Source organism: Rhinichthys klamathensis, unplaced genomic scaffold, assembly GCF_029890125.1.
Source record: "Rhinichthys klamathensis goyatoka isolate OS25496 unplaced genomic scaffold, OSU_Roscu_1.1 h1tg000363l_1, whole genome shotgun sequence".
In the NCBI taxonomy this organism is placed as follows: domain Eukaryota; kingdom Metazoa; phylum Chordata; class Actinopteri; order Cypriniformes; family Leuciscidae; genus Rhinichthys; species Rhinichthys klamathensis.
In genome coordinates, this window is record NW_026606872.1 from 554,759 (window position 1) to 568,494 (window position 13,736).

The following is a 13,736-nucleotide window of genomic DNA, read 5'->3' on the forward strand; positions in this document are numbered from 1 at the left end:
TCTCGCACGCTTGAGCTTCAGCAAGAGCCAATGAGGTTCATTCTCGCACATTTGAGCTTCAGCAAGAGCCAATGAGGTTCATTCTCGCACGTTTGAGCTTCAGCAAGAACCAATGAGGTTCATTCTCGCACATTTGAGGTTCAGAAAGAACCAATGAGGTTCATTCTCGCACATTTGAGCTTCAGCAAGAACCAATGAGGTTCATTCTCGCACATTTGAGCTTCAGCAAGAACCAATGAGGTTCATTCTCGCACATTTGAGCTTCAGCAAGAACCAATGAGGTTCATTCTCGCACGTTTGAGCTTCAGCAAGAACCAATGAGGTTCATTCTCGCACATTTGAGCTTCAGCAAGAACCAATGAGGTTCATTCTCGCACATTTGAGCTTCAGCAAGAACCAATGAGGTTCATTTTGTTTTCTTTGCTTCTTTTTCGGCAGCACTTGATCCACTAGCACTAACACTTTCTCTTCTATTCTATTTAAAATAAAATAAAATTATGGTCTGCGTTAGATGAAACTGAGAGGTTTCAGAGCACTTGCATATTGTTGTCCTATGTTAGTTTCACTGCTTCTATTGTTCTCATCTGTAAGTCGCTTTGGATAAAAGCGTCTGCTAAATGAATACATTTAAATGTAATGTAAATGTTAAATCAGTTACAAACAACATTCATAAGAATTCTACAATGACGTTAATTCTTTGCTAACTACACGGCATGATTTATCATTTCTCTCACCCAAATACTTGATTATTCCTAGATAGTCACATATAAAATCGATCTTAAACAAGTAAGGGATAAATGAAACTCACTTTTCTAATAAGGACGTACACAGTTATTAATTTTTAACACAAACACTGCACCGCGACTTCTGGAACAGTCTTGCTGTGGAGAGCGCAGCTGTTTATGTCGCATTTCTCTTGTGCAATCGCTTCCAGCGCATCTGCCAATGGCCACTAGATGGCGCCTTTGCGCTAACTTCGTAGCATTCATTCTTGAATTACGCAGCACGTTTGAGCTTCAGCAAAAACCAATGAGGTTTATTCTCATGTTAAACAGCATGTTTGAGCTTCAGCAAGAAAAAAATATCTATGATGCAAGGTGTACATATTTGATAACTTGAAATATCTCATGAACTATAAACGGTAGACTAAGTGTACAATACTGCACTATACTCACCTTTTTATAAAATTAGAAAAGACATATATTTGGACAGAAATACTATTTCTCACAAAACAATCCTTGCTTCACTCTGAAAAATAAATATTTTTCTGAATGTGTAAAAGGCAAAACAGAACAGACCATCACTCTTTAAGAAAGTGTCTTTATTTACCAAAAAATGAGAAGAAAAAAAACCAATACAAACCATGGATACTGCGGTTAAGCAAATCATGTTGCATAATTGTAAAGTGACTTACTACAAATTTCAGTGCCATTTCATAGAGAAAATGTTAATATTGTATCGTAAACATGAAGGGCGGGGAAACTGGGAAGAAGTTGAAGAATAATAAAAATATCCAACAGAAAAAAGACTTCATGGCACAGGAAACTAAACTACAGAAGAACACATGGGAAACATGGATGAAATGTGATTCATCAAAAAGCAAAATCAAATACGCATCAATGTCAAGCAGACATTTGCTGACTGGACTTAAGTATATAGTGCTTGAATGGTTTTTACTGCTTTTGCACAAGGAGAAATCTGTACAGTACCAGTCATGTGACGTTCTAAAAGCATGCTTTCTGAACAGCTTCTTAGAATTGCAAGGTTGTAAGAAAAACACAGCAAAAACAGCAAACAATGAATACTGAGATGACTTCAGCCATAGAAATTCAACACACAGCTGGACTGATTATTATTGTAACATTTGTTCACAATGAAACAAGAGTACTTCAAGGGCTCTGAACCAAATTATTGATAAATGTGTTTTAGACAAACCAGTTTCATAACAGATCACTAAGAGCAAGTTTACCAAGAACAACTTCTTTAGAGACACAAATGTTTGATGCCCTCATGATTGGGCACAAGTTTTAGCATAAAATATGAAGTCTACAAAGAACTCAAGCTAACAGCATTCCAGATCCAGATTGATAGGAACTGACATTAGTGTGTGTAAAAAGGAATATTTTGATATATCTTTAATCTTGGTCCAACACACAATGCCTCTCCAATAACAGGTTTCACAGGGCAGAAGATCCAAAGCAAAATCTTCTGCATCAAATCTTTTAAAAAGCAGAGACAGATCTTCAGGACTCAAAGCAGGTTTTCATGATGGCCTCCCTGTCGAATTTGAAGCTGAGAAAGGAGCGTGAGGAGAGGATGTGTTCATATTCTTCACAACACAAGTCTGCCTGTCCATTATAGCCATCAGCAGCTGCGTCTGGGAAAACAGGTGTAGATGTTCGACATTCAGATTAACACAACTTTTTTAATTCATGCGGTAAATTTGATGAATGACCTAAAGGCGCATCACATTAGCAAAGTTTCTAGTCTAAAGGACCACTGTCATTAGTGTAGTGATGTGTGAGAGCTTTCTGCTGGTCAACCGGGCGAATCCCAGTGACCAACTGCAACCCTCTGGGAAATCTTTCTACAGAAATGCCTGGATTTCACCCGCCGACGGCAACCGTGACCGCACCTTCACTCTCGTGTATTACAAAGTCTTCAAACATTCGTAAGTTCTAATCACATATTGGATATGCGTGAGGATTTTGCTTGTGATGAAGTGCAATTCGTTTGATTTAGCAATATAACAACACCCCAATTCTAATCCCTATTGCATCACTGTTTTAAAAGGCTTATTTAAATACCTGTGTCAAAGTTATCCTGCAGTCGCCTTGGCTGAAGTTTCTTGTCATCTTTCTACAAGACAATATATTGTTACACAATACTGATAAAGATTACTGTAACGTTCAGAAATAGTGTGTGTGGCGACATGGAGGAACTCGCCTGCTGCTGACTGACACCATTAGCTCGTTTCTTCAGGGTTGGAGACTCTTGGTGTTTCTTGCCATTGCCTTTCACATTATTCTGCAATGAAACACCAGAACCAATCACTGAATCAGCAATAATAAACAAACTGGCTCACATGATGACTCAGTGACTGTGAAATAGAGTAGTTTATCTGAGCTGTAAAAAATGTTTATACAGAAAATGTCTTCCAAACAACTGCATAAGCCCATGAGATTTCGCCACAACAAAATAAAGTGTCAGTCAATAGAGTGCAACGGTCGGGTTCCAGAAGCAAAAACTACTTTTCTTTTCTCCATTGGGATTTTGAACGATAACTTATAAACTAGGGATGCATCATATCGGTATCGGCCGATATATGTTCATTTCTAATGAGAAGAAAATTAGGCCGATATATTTAAGCTGATAAATAGTGTATTGTTTTCTTCAGCTGAGACGCATCAGATGCGCAACTGTTTGAAATATGATTGGAATCACTCAAATTGTACCTTTGTATTTTGTGCGGTTTTTATGAACTTTTTTTGCTTTAAGTCAACTTTGAAATGCTTTCAAATCAAAGTTTGCAGTGTTTTGATTCAGCTCGTAGCTGGTTGGCTTGGTTCATGGCTTATATAACGCTTTAGTCAATCGGTTCTGAGAGAAGCACATACAATCGTGGCTGATCCATTGCATGTTCTGTACACTGAGTATGAATTATTACCTTCTGGAAGACGATACAGATTTCCGATGTGTAGTTATAACCGTTTTAAGAAGTCTTTTATTCCTTTTTCAATTAAATTGTTAAATGACGAATGAGTATTTATTTATTTATATTTGTGTGTAGAGTTTTTAGTTGTCTGTTACGCTTCCAATGATTCTGTCAATGTAAACCCCTTGAGTCCTTGAGAAATAAAGTGTATTGCATTTCATTTCATAACGAAAATGCACTCATTTTGCAGCATTGTTTGCTATATCACGGTATGTAAATATATTTGTGCAGCTTTCAGTGGGCAGAAATGCAGTTACAGACACAACTGAGGGATAAAAAAAACATGGATGAATGAGAAAATAAAGAGCGTGACGTGCTTGATATCAAAAAGGGTAATTAAAAGTGCAATAAACTGAATAAGATCAGAATTTTGTCTTTATAAGCTTTATTTTCTCTGTGCTATACAAGTTGGTTATACTGTTCACACCTACCGCCCGGTACCTATCATAGCATCTTTATTTATGCACATGAGTTATTTTATGATGTGAACACCTACCTTGGGTTTAAGCATGTCTACAAGCTCACTCTGGGAGGTTTGTCCAGCAGCTTTCTGTGGTTTCTGCTTTGCCCAGCTGTCAGCCGATACTGGAGACGCTTCCACCAACATCTGAGATTTTCTGGGCTTTGAGCTGAGCAGAGGAGCGACACCAAAATTAGTGCATGTCATCCTTTCAACAGTCATCTGACTGCGCATTCAGCAGCACGCGGCAGCATAAGTCAAGCCACCTTTATTCCTATAGAGCTTTATTAATTACAGACTGTTGCAAAGCAGCTTCACGGGGATAAACGGGAAAATAATGATGCAAACAGAGTTCAGTTCTGCTGTAAAGCAGCTCTAAAGAGACAATAGAGTCATTGATCAGCTGAAGTCAGTCCAGTGTTGATTCAGTTCAGTTCAATAACTGTGTAAAGATCATCAATTATGAAATCAGTTCAATTCAGCTCTAAAGCAGCTCTGGAGAAAACAGCGATGTCATCAAGTCCATCACAACTCCACAGAAAATCATACACTTGGTTTTTGCGAATGTAGTTCAAAATTTCATATCATAATCAGTGTTGGGTAAGTTACTCTAAAAAAGTTACATATTCAACAGTGTAATTAGATTACTGTACCTATTACTCTGTATAAAAAAGTATTGCATTACTTATTACTAATCACTTATTAAATCCCTTTTCAACCCCGAGCAGTCGAACAACACAAGGATAGACATGAAACGGCTCGTTTAATTTATGCAAATAAATATAAAAAAATATAAAATTGCATAAATTATTCTTGAACTGACTAAAGTATTTAAAGACAGAAGTTTATATTAATAACATACATTTTAACATTAGACGTTACATTTTGATGTTAAATCCACTATTGTTATATGTAGAATTGTTCTCTAATCTATATTTAATGCAATTACATCAGAAATAACTACAGAAAAATGAAGAGTAATCTCTTACTTTACTTTTTCAAGGGAAAAGTAATTAAAGTACAGTAATTAACCACACCCAACACTGATAATACATATTTCATAGTTGATTATTTTCATCAGTGAAAATAAGTCAGTGGGCTTTCTGAATGACTATTCAGTCTTAACGCACCTCAGGCCCCGTCCACACTACTGCGTTTTAGTTTAGAAACGGAGAATTCAAACGAATACGATCTCCGTCCACACCAGCGTTTTAGCTGCGTATTAGAATTGATCTCCGTCCACATTAAAACGACTGAAAACGCGGATCACGTGACCATTCACCAACACTGGGCATGCGCGTGCCGGTGTAAACACAACTTCATAATGATAAAATGATCCCACCATGCTCTGGGTTAACCACAAACCGACGCTCCATGTACGGTCAACGCCGCCGCTGCACACGGGAATTGTCACAGATCGCTCGAATAATAGCTTGACTCCGGCGCATGTAGGCAGTTATAGCGTTGTAAAATGCAGAATTTACTTGTACAACAGCTGCTAGCAAAGATATACGCCATGACTGATGACACCCAATCACAGAGCCGAGCGTGAGCCTCTACTACGTCATCGTTTCTAAAGTCCTCCGTTTGGACCAAGGGGGTAATCCATCGACCGGAAGTTGAAGCCGGCCGGGTACCGCCATCTTGTAGCAGAACTTCACTTGCGTTAGCATTTCCATTGACTACCATTCATTTTGGCGTCACTTTGACAGCGAATAACTTTACATCTGAGGCGTTTAAAGACTCCATTTGTCCATTATTTATTTCTAAAGAAACACGACAATGTATAAATGGCTCCATTACCTTCTATGTTACATTATGGCCCCGTAGAAACAGTTTTAGTAAAAATAGGCTAACGATTGCGTCATAACCACTCGACTCTCTGTCGCGCTGTACAGAAATTACCGTACAGACAGGAGGAGAAGCTCGCAGGCAATCGGGGGGACGTCCCGTCAAGGGAGAAGCCCATAGATAATGAGTCCATAAAAGCAAAGGAATACTTACTCCTGCTCACTCACGATAAAGGACTCTTTGCTCAAGTTCCCCGTCTCTGCAAGATTAACGTTGGCAATTTTCACGCACAGCTACTAGAAGATTCACGTCTGTCAGACAGGTTGCTCACGTCATCAAGCTTAGTTTGAGTCGGTCTGAGTCTGCGCGTCAGGAACGGAAGTTCTCAAAAATCGCTAAAAGTGGGCTTCAACTGTCTCAACTGAGTTCCAATGAGATCGCTCTGTCCATTTCTTTTACTGTCTATGGTTTGGACCAAGCGTGCCGCACAAGCCCTCAAAAGTGAAGCCAAAACGTCTCGATCGCCCCCCAGAGGCCGGTATAGCTCATAAGCCCCGCCTCCCCATGTTATTCAACGGGACGTGAGACCAACTAAATAATTAAATTACACTTCACATATCTTTTTTCTAAAGATAGTTTCTGTCATTTACTGTAGTTTCTATCACGTTTATGTAATTTCAAGTGTTTGTTTTTAAGATAAGTTAGTTTTAGTTAGTTATTTGATGCTATAAAAAGCATGCTGTGACATCATGATTGACAGCTGTGATTGACAGGTTCTCTGTGCGAAGTAGTCACTGAAGTACTAACGGACTTTTTCTCATAATGTTGACTATGTGGTCAGTGGTTGTATTTACCTTATTTTAACGAGGTACTGCAATCAGCAGACATCATTGGACAGGAACGGAGCAGACAGAGGCCACTTAAGAAAACTGCAGGGCGTGTGCTTGCGATTGATTCAGCGAGAGTGAGGGCGGGGCCTTGATTTCGTGGCTTTACTTCTAGCTCACGACTGCGCATGACTGGTCCCGAAAACGCTACTGCGCAGACTCAAGTCCCAAGATGTCAGCGCCATATCGGGACACTGGCGGCTTCAGTTCTCTCCAATGGAAAAGAGCGAAGGGGCGTCGTCCATCTTTTTTTACAGTCTATGGTTTGGACCCGTCTACACTAAAACGCCCTCCGGAGATTCAAAACGAAAAACGGCTCGGCAGCGTTTCTAAACTTCTCCGTTTTGGGTCTCAGTTTTTTCCGTTTTAGTGTGGACGGGAGGTGTAAACGTAGCAAAAGGTCTCCGTTTTTAAACGAAAACGCAGTAGTTTGGACGGGGCCTCAGATAATGAGCCTTCAGTAGGTTATCTAACACATATTTCACAAATAAATAATCGTCAAATAAGCTATTTATAGTCATTTCACTTGTGTCCCTCTTTAACTGCACAGCCACTAAAATATTAAACTGCACTATTAGCTCCTTTATGCAAAATGTAAAGTCTTTGCAGGCATGAAAGCATGATGGCGAAAGGCTTCTATAGCAAGAATCATCGCACCGGAATGGTTTGCATGGTGTGCTGCCATTGGACGCAAAATCCTCATCGCTGCTCGTCGACTCTCCTTTGTGTTTGGCGATCCACTCTCTGAGCTGCCTGCAAATCAGCACATCACAGCTTCAGTCGTGCCACAGCACCCCTACGGTCCACTTCAGATGCTCATTAATGATGCAACAGGAGAAGAAGTACCTCATAAACGGAATAGCCATAAAAAACTTGTTGGGCGCCAGTCCAAGCTTGGATTTAGGAGTCATGTCGTTCCTGTGGCACGGCAGTTTATCCACCGGGAACCATTCAATGTTCTATCAGAAATCAAACGAACAGAGAGATTCAGTGGATGCGTTAAACACACGTGCTTGTATTCAGGCGAAACAAAAGCATCCAAATGTATATACACCCTTATTTCTTTCCTGGTCTTGGGGTTAAACTTGGTGTCTTTAGGAACTCCCGGGATAATGTACAATCGGGCCAACTGATCTAAAATTCTCTGCTCGATATACGTCTTTTTGCATATACGATCTCGGATATCAAAGCCCGTCTCCTCTAAAACCTGCAGAGAAAACAGAACAAGGATGACATCTGACCTCTAAATGTATCAGACCAACATTTGTATTTTCACAGCCAAGAACAAGACGTACTTCTCTCACGGCGCAGTCATGGAAAGCCTCGTCTTCATTGACTTTCCCTTTAGGAAAACCCCAGCCAGACTTGGCCAGATAACCCTGGACCATTAACACCTTCAGGTACACAGAAAGCTTCAATAAGCACTCTTATGAATACACGAAGGTCGTCGCAACCCTCTTTCAAAATCACGTAGCATAGATAGTGATGCTTCTAGCAGCTGTGGACTTACATGGTCAAGCGTTTCATCAAGAATAATGGCCCCAAATGTCGGCACACCCATCTTATACTCTTTCCACTGCTCTAAAACCTTCTGAACATCCTCTCCGTGGGGCAGCAGGAATGGACAGTGATTAAAAAGTGATCATAATGTTAAGGAGACACACAGAGAGAAACAAACCACAAAAAGAAGACGGGACTTGATCCGCCATTTTGTTGTCGTCAGATTTCATTGGTGATTTCAAATATGAAACTTAATCATAAGCTTGATAAACAGCTTTGGAGAATTTGATGTTTCCCCATTCAGGGAGATGAACATCTGTCCGAGGGGCATTTCAAAGATGGCCGCCAAGTGAAAGGACTTGCCTGAAAGTGACTGCTTTTACATTTACTTTCATTGTCCATTCACTGGGTTCTGGAAGTGGATTCTGACTGGCTGTCAATGAACTAATTACTCTTCTCTAAAAAGTATTGCATTAATTATAGACCAAAACATTCTCATGTTTCTCATAAGACTCATACGGGTTTATAATGTCATGAGAGGCAGTAGTAGTGCCACCACGGCATGAGAATGAGGAAATGATGCGTCTCTGCTGCGAGTGCGTGTGGATTTTGAGACGGCCTCCGCAACACACTGGGTATTATTATTATAGTCATCATTATCAATTATTAAATTCTGGAATCGGATTGATAAACCATAATCAATGTTTCAACTAGCTGACAAGAAGAATTCACAACCAAATAGCACAGAAAAACAAAGTTTCAAGTTTACAAGGAATATGCCTGTCGCTGTTATATTATAGATCATGTACGATGCAAATCCTCATTTCTGAGCCCTGGTCTTGGACAATGTAGAAAACAAACCTTTCTATTGTAGGCATGGTTGTTTTCACCAGATATTTAACAATAAACATAATTTAAAATATAGCTCAACCAGAGGTCCCTGGCTCACATTTTTTTGATTTAGTTTTTCTGAAGAAAGACAAACATAAATAGTGATGAAAGCCGAATATTAAATGAATGTATATTTACTGAGTAATCCACTATTTTGCTGAGGGGATCAAAATCACACTTTTCACCTGAGATTTGGAGACAAATTACAGGACTTTATAAAAGATGGCAGCATCATTATTTATTGGTAGGTCTGTTAGTTAAATCTGTTGACTTAAGCTATCTAAGCACAAGTGTTTTTTTGCCTGAAGTTTGCATGTCTGTAACTTGTCAGATATCTTAATATCCTTTCAGATTCTTTTGTTTTGGTAAGCTTATCTTTAGGTATCTTCATTTTAAAGGCCTAATATGGTTCAATCCCAGAGATAGAGATATTAATGTGGCTCCATGAGTAAACTGGTCAATTGTACACATTTTCAGGGGTCAAAAACCAAATGTGGGTCACAGTGCATACAGCTGACACTTTTCTTCTTTCAAAGACCTAGTGTTGAAACTAGAAATGTATCTTGTTTCCCTCAATCAAAATACATGCGTATAACGTACCTTTTTAAACGTATTTTCGAACGGTCAACGTTGGCATATAAGGCAAGAAAGATTGCTAAATTAAACAGATTTAACTAACAATCTCCATGTAAAAATAAAATAATGATGCTGCCATCTTTCTGAAGTCGTTTTTACACCCCTGTAATTTGGCTCTAAATCTCAGGTGAACTTGTCTTTTGATCCCCCTCTACAAATATTAATCCATAACATTTAATATTTCAGCTTTCATCACTATTTATGTTTGTCTTCTCTAATTCTCTAACTGTTGTCCTATTCAGACACTGCTTTTTTGGCATTAGAGGTGCAGGGATTTTTTTTAATGACACTTTTTGTTCCTTGGAGGTGGTTGTGAATCATTCAAAACTAGTCTTTTCCGGCATCACCTACGCCCTCCCATTGAGGCACAGCTGGATTCGAATCCAGGGACTTAGACCAGCTACAGATCATGCGCTCTCTCGTCGGTTAGCTTTGTTTGTCTGGATTGTGAAGCACTCTGGGTCAACTTCTGCTGCGTTTACATGAGCTACACGTGTATCTGTGTGTTGGCATTTGTGGATCTCCAGTGTGTTTTCTGATGCCTGATAATAATACTTCAGAAAATTGTGCATTTAAGTCCTAATCACACTAAGAACGATAACTATAAAGAACGATAACAATAAATATATTTGCATCCACACCAACGCATGAAAATGATCCGTTTAAATGAGCCGACTGACTGGGTTTTGGAAGTGGATTCTGATTGGCTGTCAATGTTTTTTTTTTTTATCATTCTGAAAATGATTGAACTGATATCGCTTCTCTCTGTGGTTATAGTTATAGCTGCGCTGTGGACTTCCCTATTCTCATGGTATTAGAACAATTATTATGTAGTTATCGTCCTTGTTGTGATCAGGCCTTTGGTCTGTGTGTTAATGAATGTTCACGGAGTCTTCCTGTAGCGCCCAAAACCCTTTTCTAAGACTCAACACAGACAAACTCAGTACTCTCTCTGCCCCTAGTATGCTTTCATGAGGAACATTATACAAAGATCACTTTAGGATATCAGCCTTGGCAAAGTCTCTTATCCCACACTGAGGTAATCCTGGTGAATTCTGCATGCAGAAGTCCAGGTAAAACCAATGGGCAAGCTCGATCTGGAAGCAGACTCTGATGGCATTGTCCCTCTCCTCGCTGGGGATGTGAAGAATGAAGCGACTACAGGACACAAAACAAAATCATCACACGCACCGAAAATACTGAAAACATGAAGCCAACAGCACATTTAATGATGAAATGTGTTCAACACAATGGACTACTTGTCTTGCACTGAGCTTTGTGACATACTTCCAGTTTTAAATAATATGGCATGATACTTTTCTGAAGAACTAACAGATCTAAAGCTAAGATAAGTCACTATGAAATCAAAATCGACATTTCTTTATGGAATATTGCAGCATTTATTATGCACATATCTATGCATTTTTTACTCATATGCTCATCTTGAATCTTATGCTGCCTTCACGTGCTATTGGAACTACTATATATGAGTTTCCTAGTTAAAAATTGGACACGAAGCTCTGGGATAGTGTTGTTGATACTTCAGTTTTCGTGTTGGACGGGCCACAAACTTTAAACAAGGCGGCGGGGAGAAGGATTGCTGTGACTGCTATTCTTTATTAGGTTTTTCACAACAGCTACATCGCCTTGTCTTGTAATTATTAGTAATGCATGTTTACACAAGAATAATCATTTGATCTTCAAATGATTATTGAAGTGGTCAAATACAGGCTATTTTTCACTTCAAATTTTGAAGCATTTTGTACAGTGAAAATGGTCTGTATTTGACAAAAATTCCACAATTATCCACAATACTATCTAGATCAGTGGTCTCAAACTCAATTCCTGGAGAGCCACACTTTGCACAGTTTTGCTCCAACCTTAATCCAACACACCTGATGCAGCTAACCAAGGTCTTGAATCTTCTGAGGTGTGAGCTGGAGCTAAACTCTGCAGAGCTGTGGCTCTCAAGGAATTGAGTTCGAGACCACTGATCTAGATAAGCATGGTAAATATGAATGTTGTTGTCAGTTAATGGGACACTAAATATCATTTTGGCTTTAATAAGATTTACCCAAAAATAGGCAAGAATAAACCAGGCGTCCTCCATGATTCCCGTTCTTTCCGATAACACTTGAATGCAACAAGCTCGTAATGACGACTTCAGACATTTTCGATGCACATGAAGGCAGCATTAAAGCGATAGTTCACTTTAAAAATTAAAATTCTGTCGTTTACTCACACTCATGTTGTTCCAAGCCTGTATACATTTCTTTCTTCTCTACTGAACACAAAATAAGATATTTTGAAGAATATGGGTAGCACATTGATGTACCCCATTGACTTCCATTGTAGGAAAAAAAAATACTATGGAAGTCAACGGGGTCTTGGGCCTGTTTGGTTACCCATATTCTTCAAAATATCTACTTTTGTGATCAACAGAAGAAAAAATACAGGTTTGAAACAACTTGAGCGCGAGTAAATGGCAGAATTTTCATTCTCTTTCATCACTTCTCTTCTCTGATGATGTGTTTACTGGGTTTACTGGTATCACATGAGATCCACAAACAAACCACACCATCCAATCAATTCCCGCCCTACATTTGCTCCTGTTCAAGAAGGATATACGTCACGATATAGGGACAATCGCAACCTCCGTTTCATGCCGACTATAAAAAAGTAATAATAATCTGCACTCTCATGATCTACCTTTCACTAGCATGTGACAAACCAGAGGGAAAACATTATTTCCCCTCATTCAATGAGACTACACAATTAATAATATCAATAATAATCAATCATTACTATTAATAAATAATTGATATATTTTGAATGTCGTTACCGGAAACGCGGTTGAAACAAGTTTTTGTTTGTTTGTTGTTGTATCAATTAGAACCGAACACGGAAGTAGTTCTACGTAGTCAGTAAATTGACCATTTGGTTATTTTTTTTGCAAATATCAGCAACAATAACTATTAGGATCCTCTTCATCAGACTTTTGAAACTGTTGTTGTTACTCGCATTCGGAGTCAAAACACCGCTGACCTGGCACGCGCCCAGACCTGACTGGAGCGCGCATGCGAAACACAAATATGCGCTGCAGACTCACACACACACTCGACGGACAAAACTGCACTCGGGTCGGGGGTGCCCATGACACCCCGAACACTGCTTACCACAGGAGTTTAATAGCGGTTTCAACACAGCCTTTATAATACAATCAAACAGCGCTGAGTCCATGGCCGCGTAACAAAGACTGCTTTTCGACCGCTCAAAAACTGATATAAGTCCATGTTAAACGTACATGTACTTTTAAACACACCGTATGGTGTGAATATAAGTTCTCGGTTTACCTGCAAAGGTCATCCAGTAAGCCGTTAGGAATCTCCCATCTTTTTGTCTCCATGTTAAGGGTAAAAACATCCCGAACAAGCAAAACTAGTGCGTTAAAAACAGCGCAAAGGCACTACACTTGCGTGCTTCACGTTTATAATATGTGTCTAAATAACATGGTTCTGTACTATTCAAACACTACCCATAAAAGGGCAAGAAGTGTTGTGAATTTATAACGACGACACTGATGCTAACATGCTAACTAGCTAAAAATACAAATTCATGAACAACTCTTGCGTTCAGGAGGCGGAGTCAGAAGCCCGTGAACGGAAACTCCTGACCAATCACAGTCACTCTTCTACACGATTGACATCATCAAGAAGCCAATCACGAAGAAGTTCATTGGACGCAGTTTGTGTGCGAAGAAGATGTATTACAGCGATCATGCACGCTATAAATGTAGTTAAAGACCTGTCTAAATTGTGAAAAGGATATATTTTATGTATTCGACCTCCCCTTTCAT

The 13,736-nt window shown here is 39.3% G+C and overlaps 1 protein-coding gene across 2 annotated transcripts; it reads right to left on the reverse strand.

Moving 5' to 3' along the window:
• Window positions 1-1,701: 1,701 nt before the first annotated feature.
• On the reverse strand, window positions 1,702-13,519 carry LOC130069376 (m7GpppN-mRNA hydrolase-like). 2 transcript variants are annotated; one of them, XM_056233226.1, is made up of 11 exons: window positions 13,234-13,519; window positions 10,887-11,038; window positions 8,364-8,491; window positions 8,149-8,247; window positions 7,908-8,060; window positions 7,700-7,812; window positions 7,511-7,606; window positions 4,212-4,344; window positions 2,947-3,027; window positions 2,808-2,859; window positions 1,702-2,371 (listed from the first exon to the last, which is right to left on the reverse strand). In XM_056233226.1, exons 1-11 carry the CDS (start codon window positions 13,284-13,286, stop codon window positions 2,244-2,246), a joined length of 1,188 nt encoding a protein of 395 aa, XP_056089201.1. In that variant the 5' UTR covers window positions 13,287-13,519; the 3' UTR covers window positions 1,702-2,243. The 2 variants fall into 2 exon arrangements, with proteins under 2 accessions (XP_056089201.1, XP_056089200.1); XM_056233225.1 differs by having other exon boundaries at window positions 1,702-2,377; window positions 13,234-13,517.
• Between the last annotated feature and the right edge of the window lie 217 nt (window positions 13,520-13,736).

Bases quoted from the DNA above. Each gene is read 5' to 3' on its own strand.
- LOC130069376 (XM_056233225.1), bottom strand. From the start codon at position 13,286: ATGGAGACAAAAAGATGGGAGATTCCTAACGGCTTACTGGATGACCTT. The intron at 11,039-13,233 runs GTAAACCGAGAA...TGTGTCCTGTAG, and splicing joins TTACTGGATGACCTTTGCAG to TCGCTTCATTCTTCACATCC. The intron at 4,345-7,510 runs GTGCGATGATTC...TCCTCTGCTCAG, and splicing joins ACACCATGCAAACCATTCCG to CTCAAAGCCCAGAAAATCTC.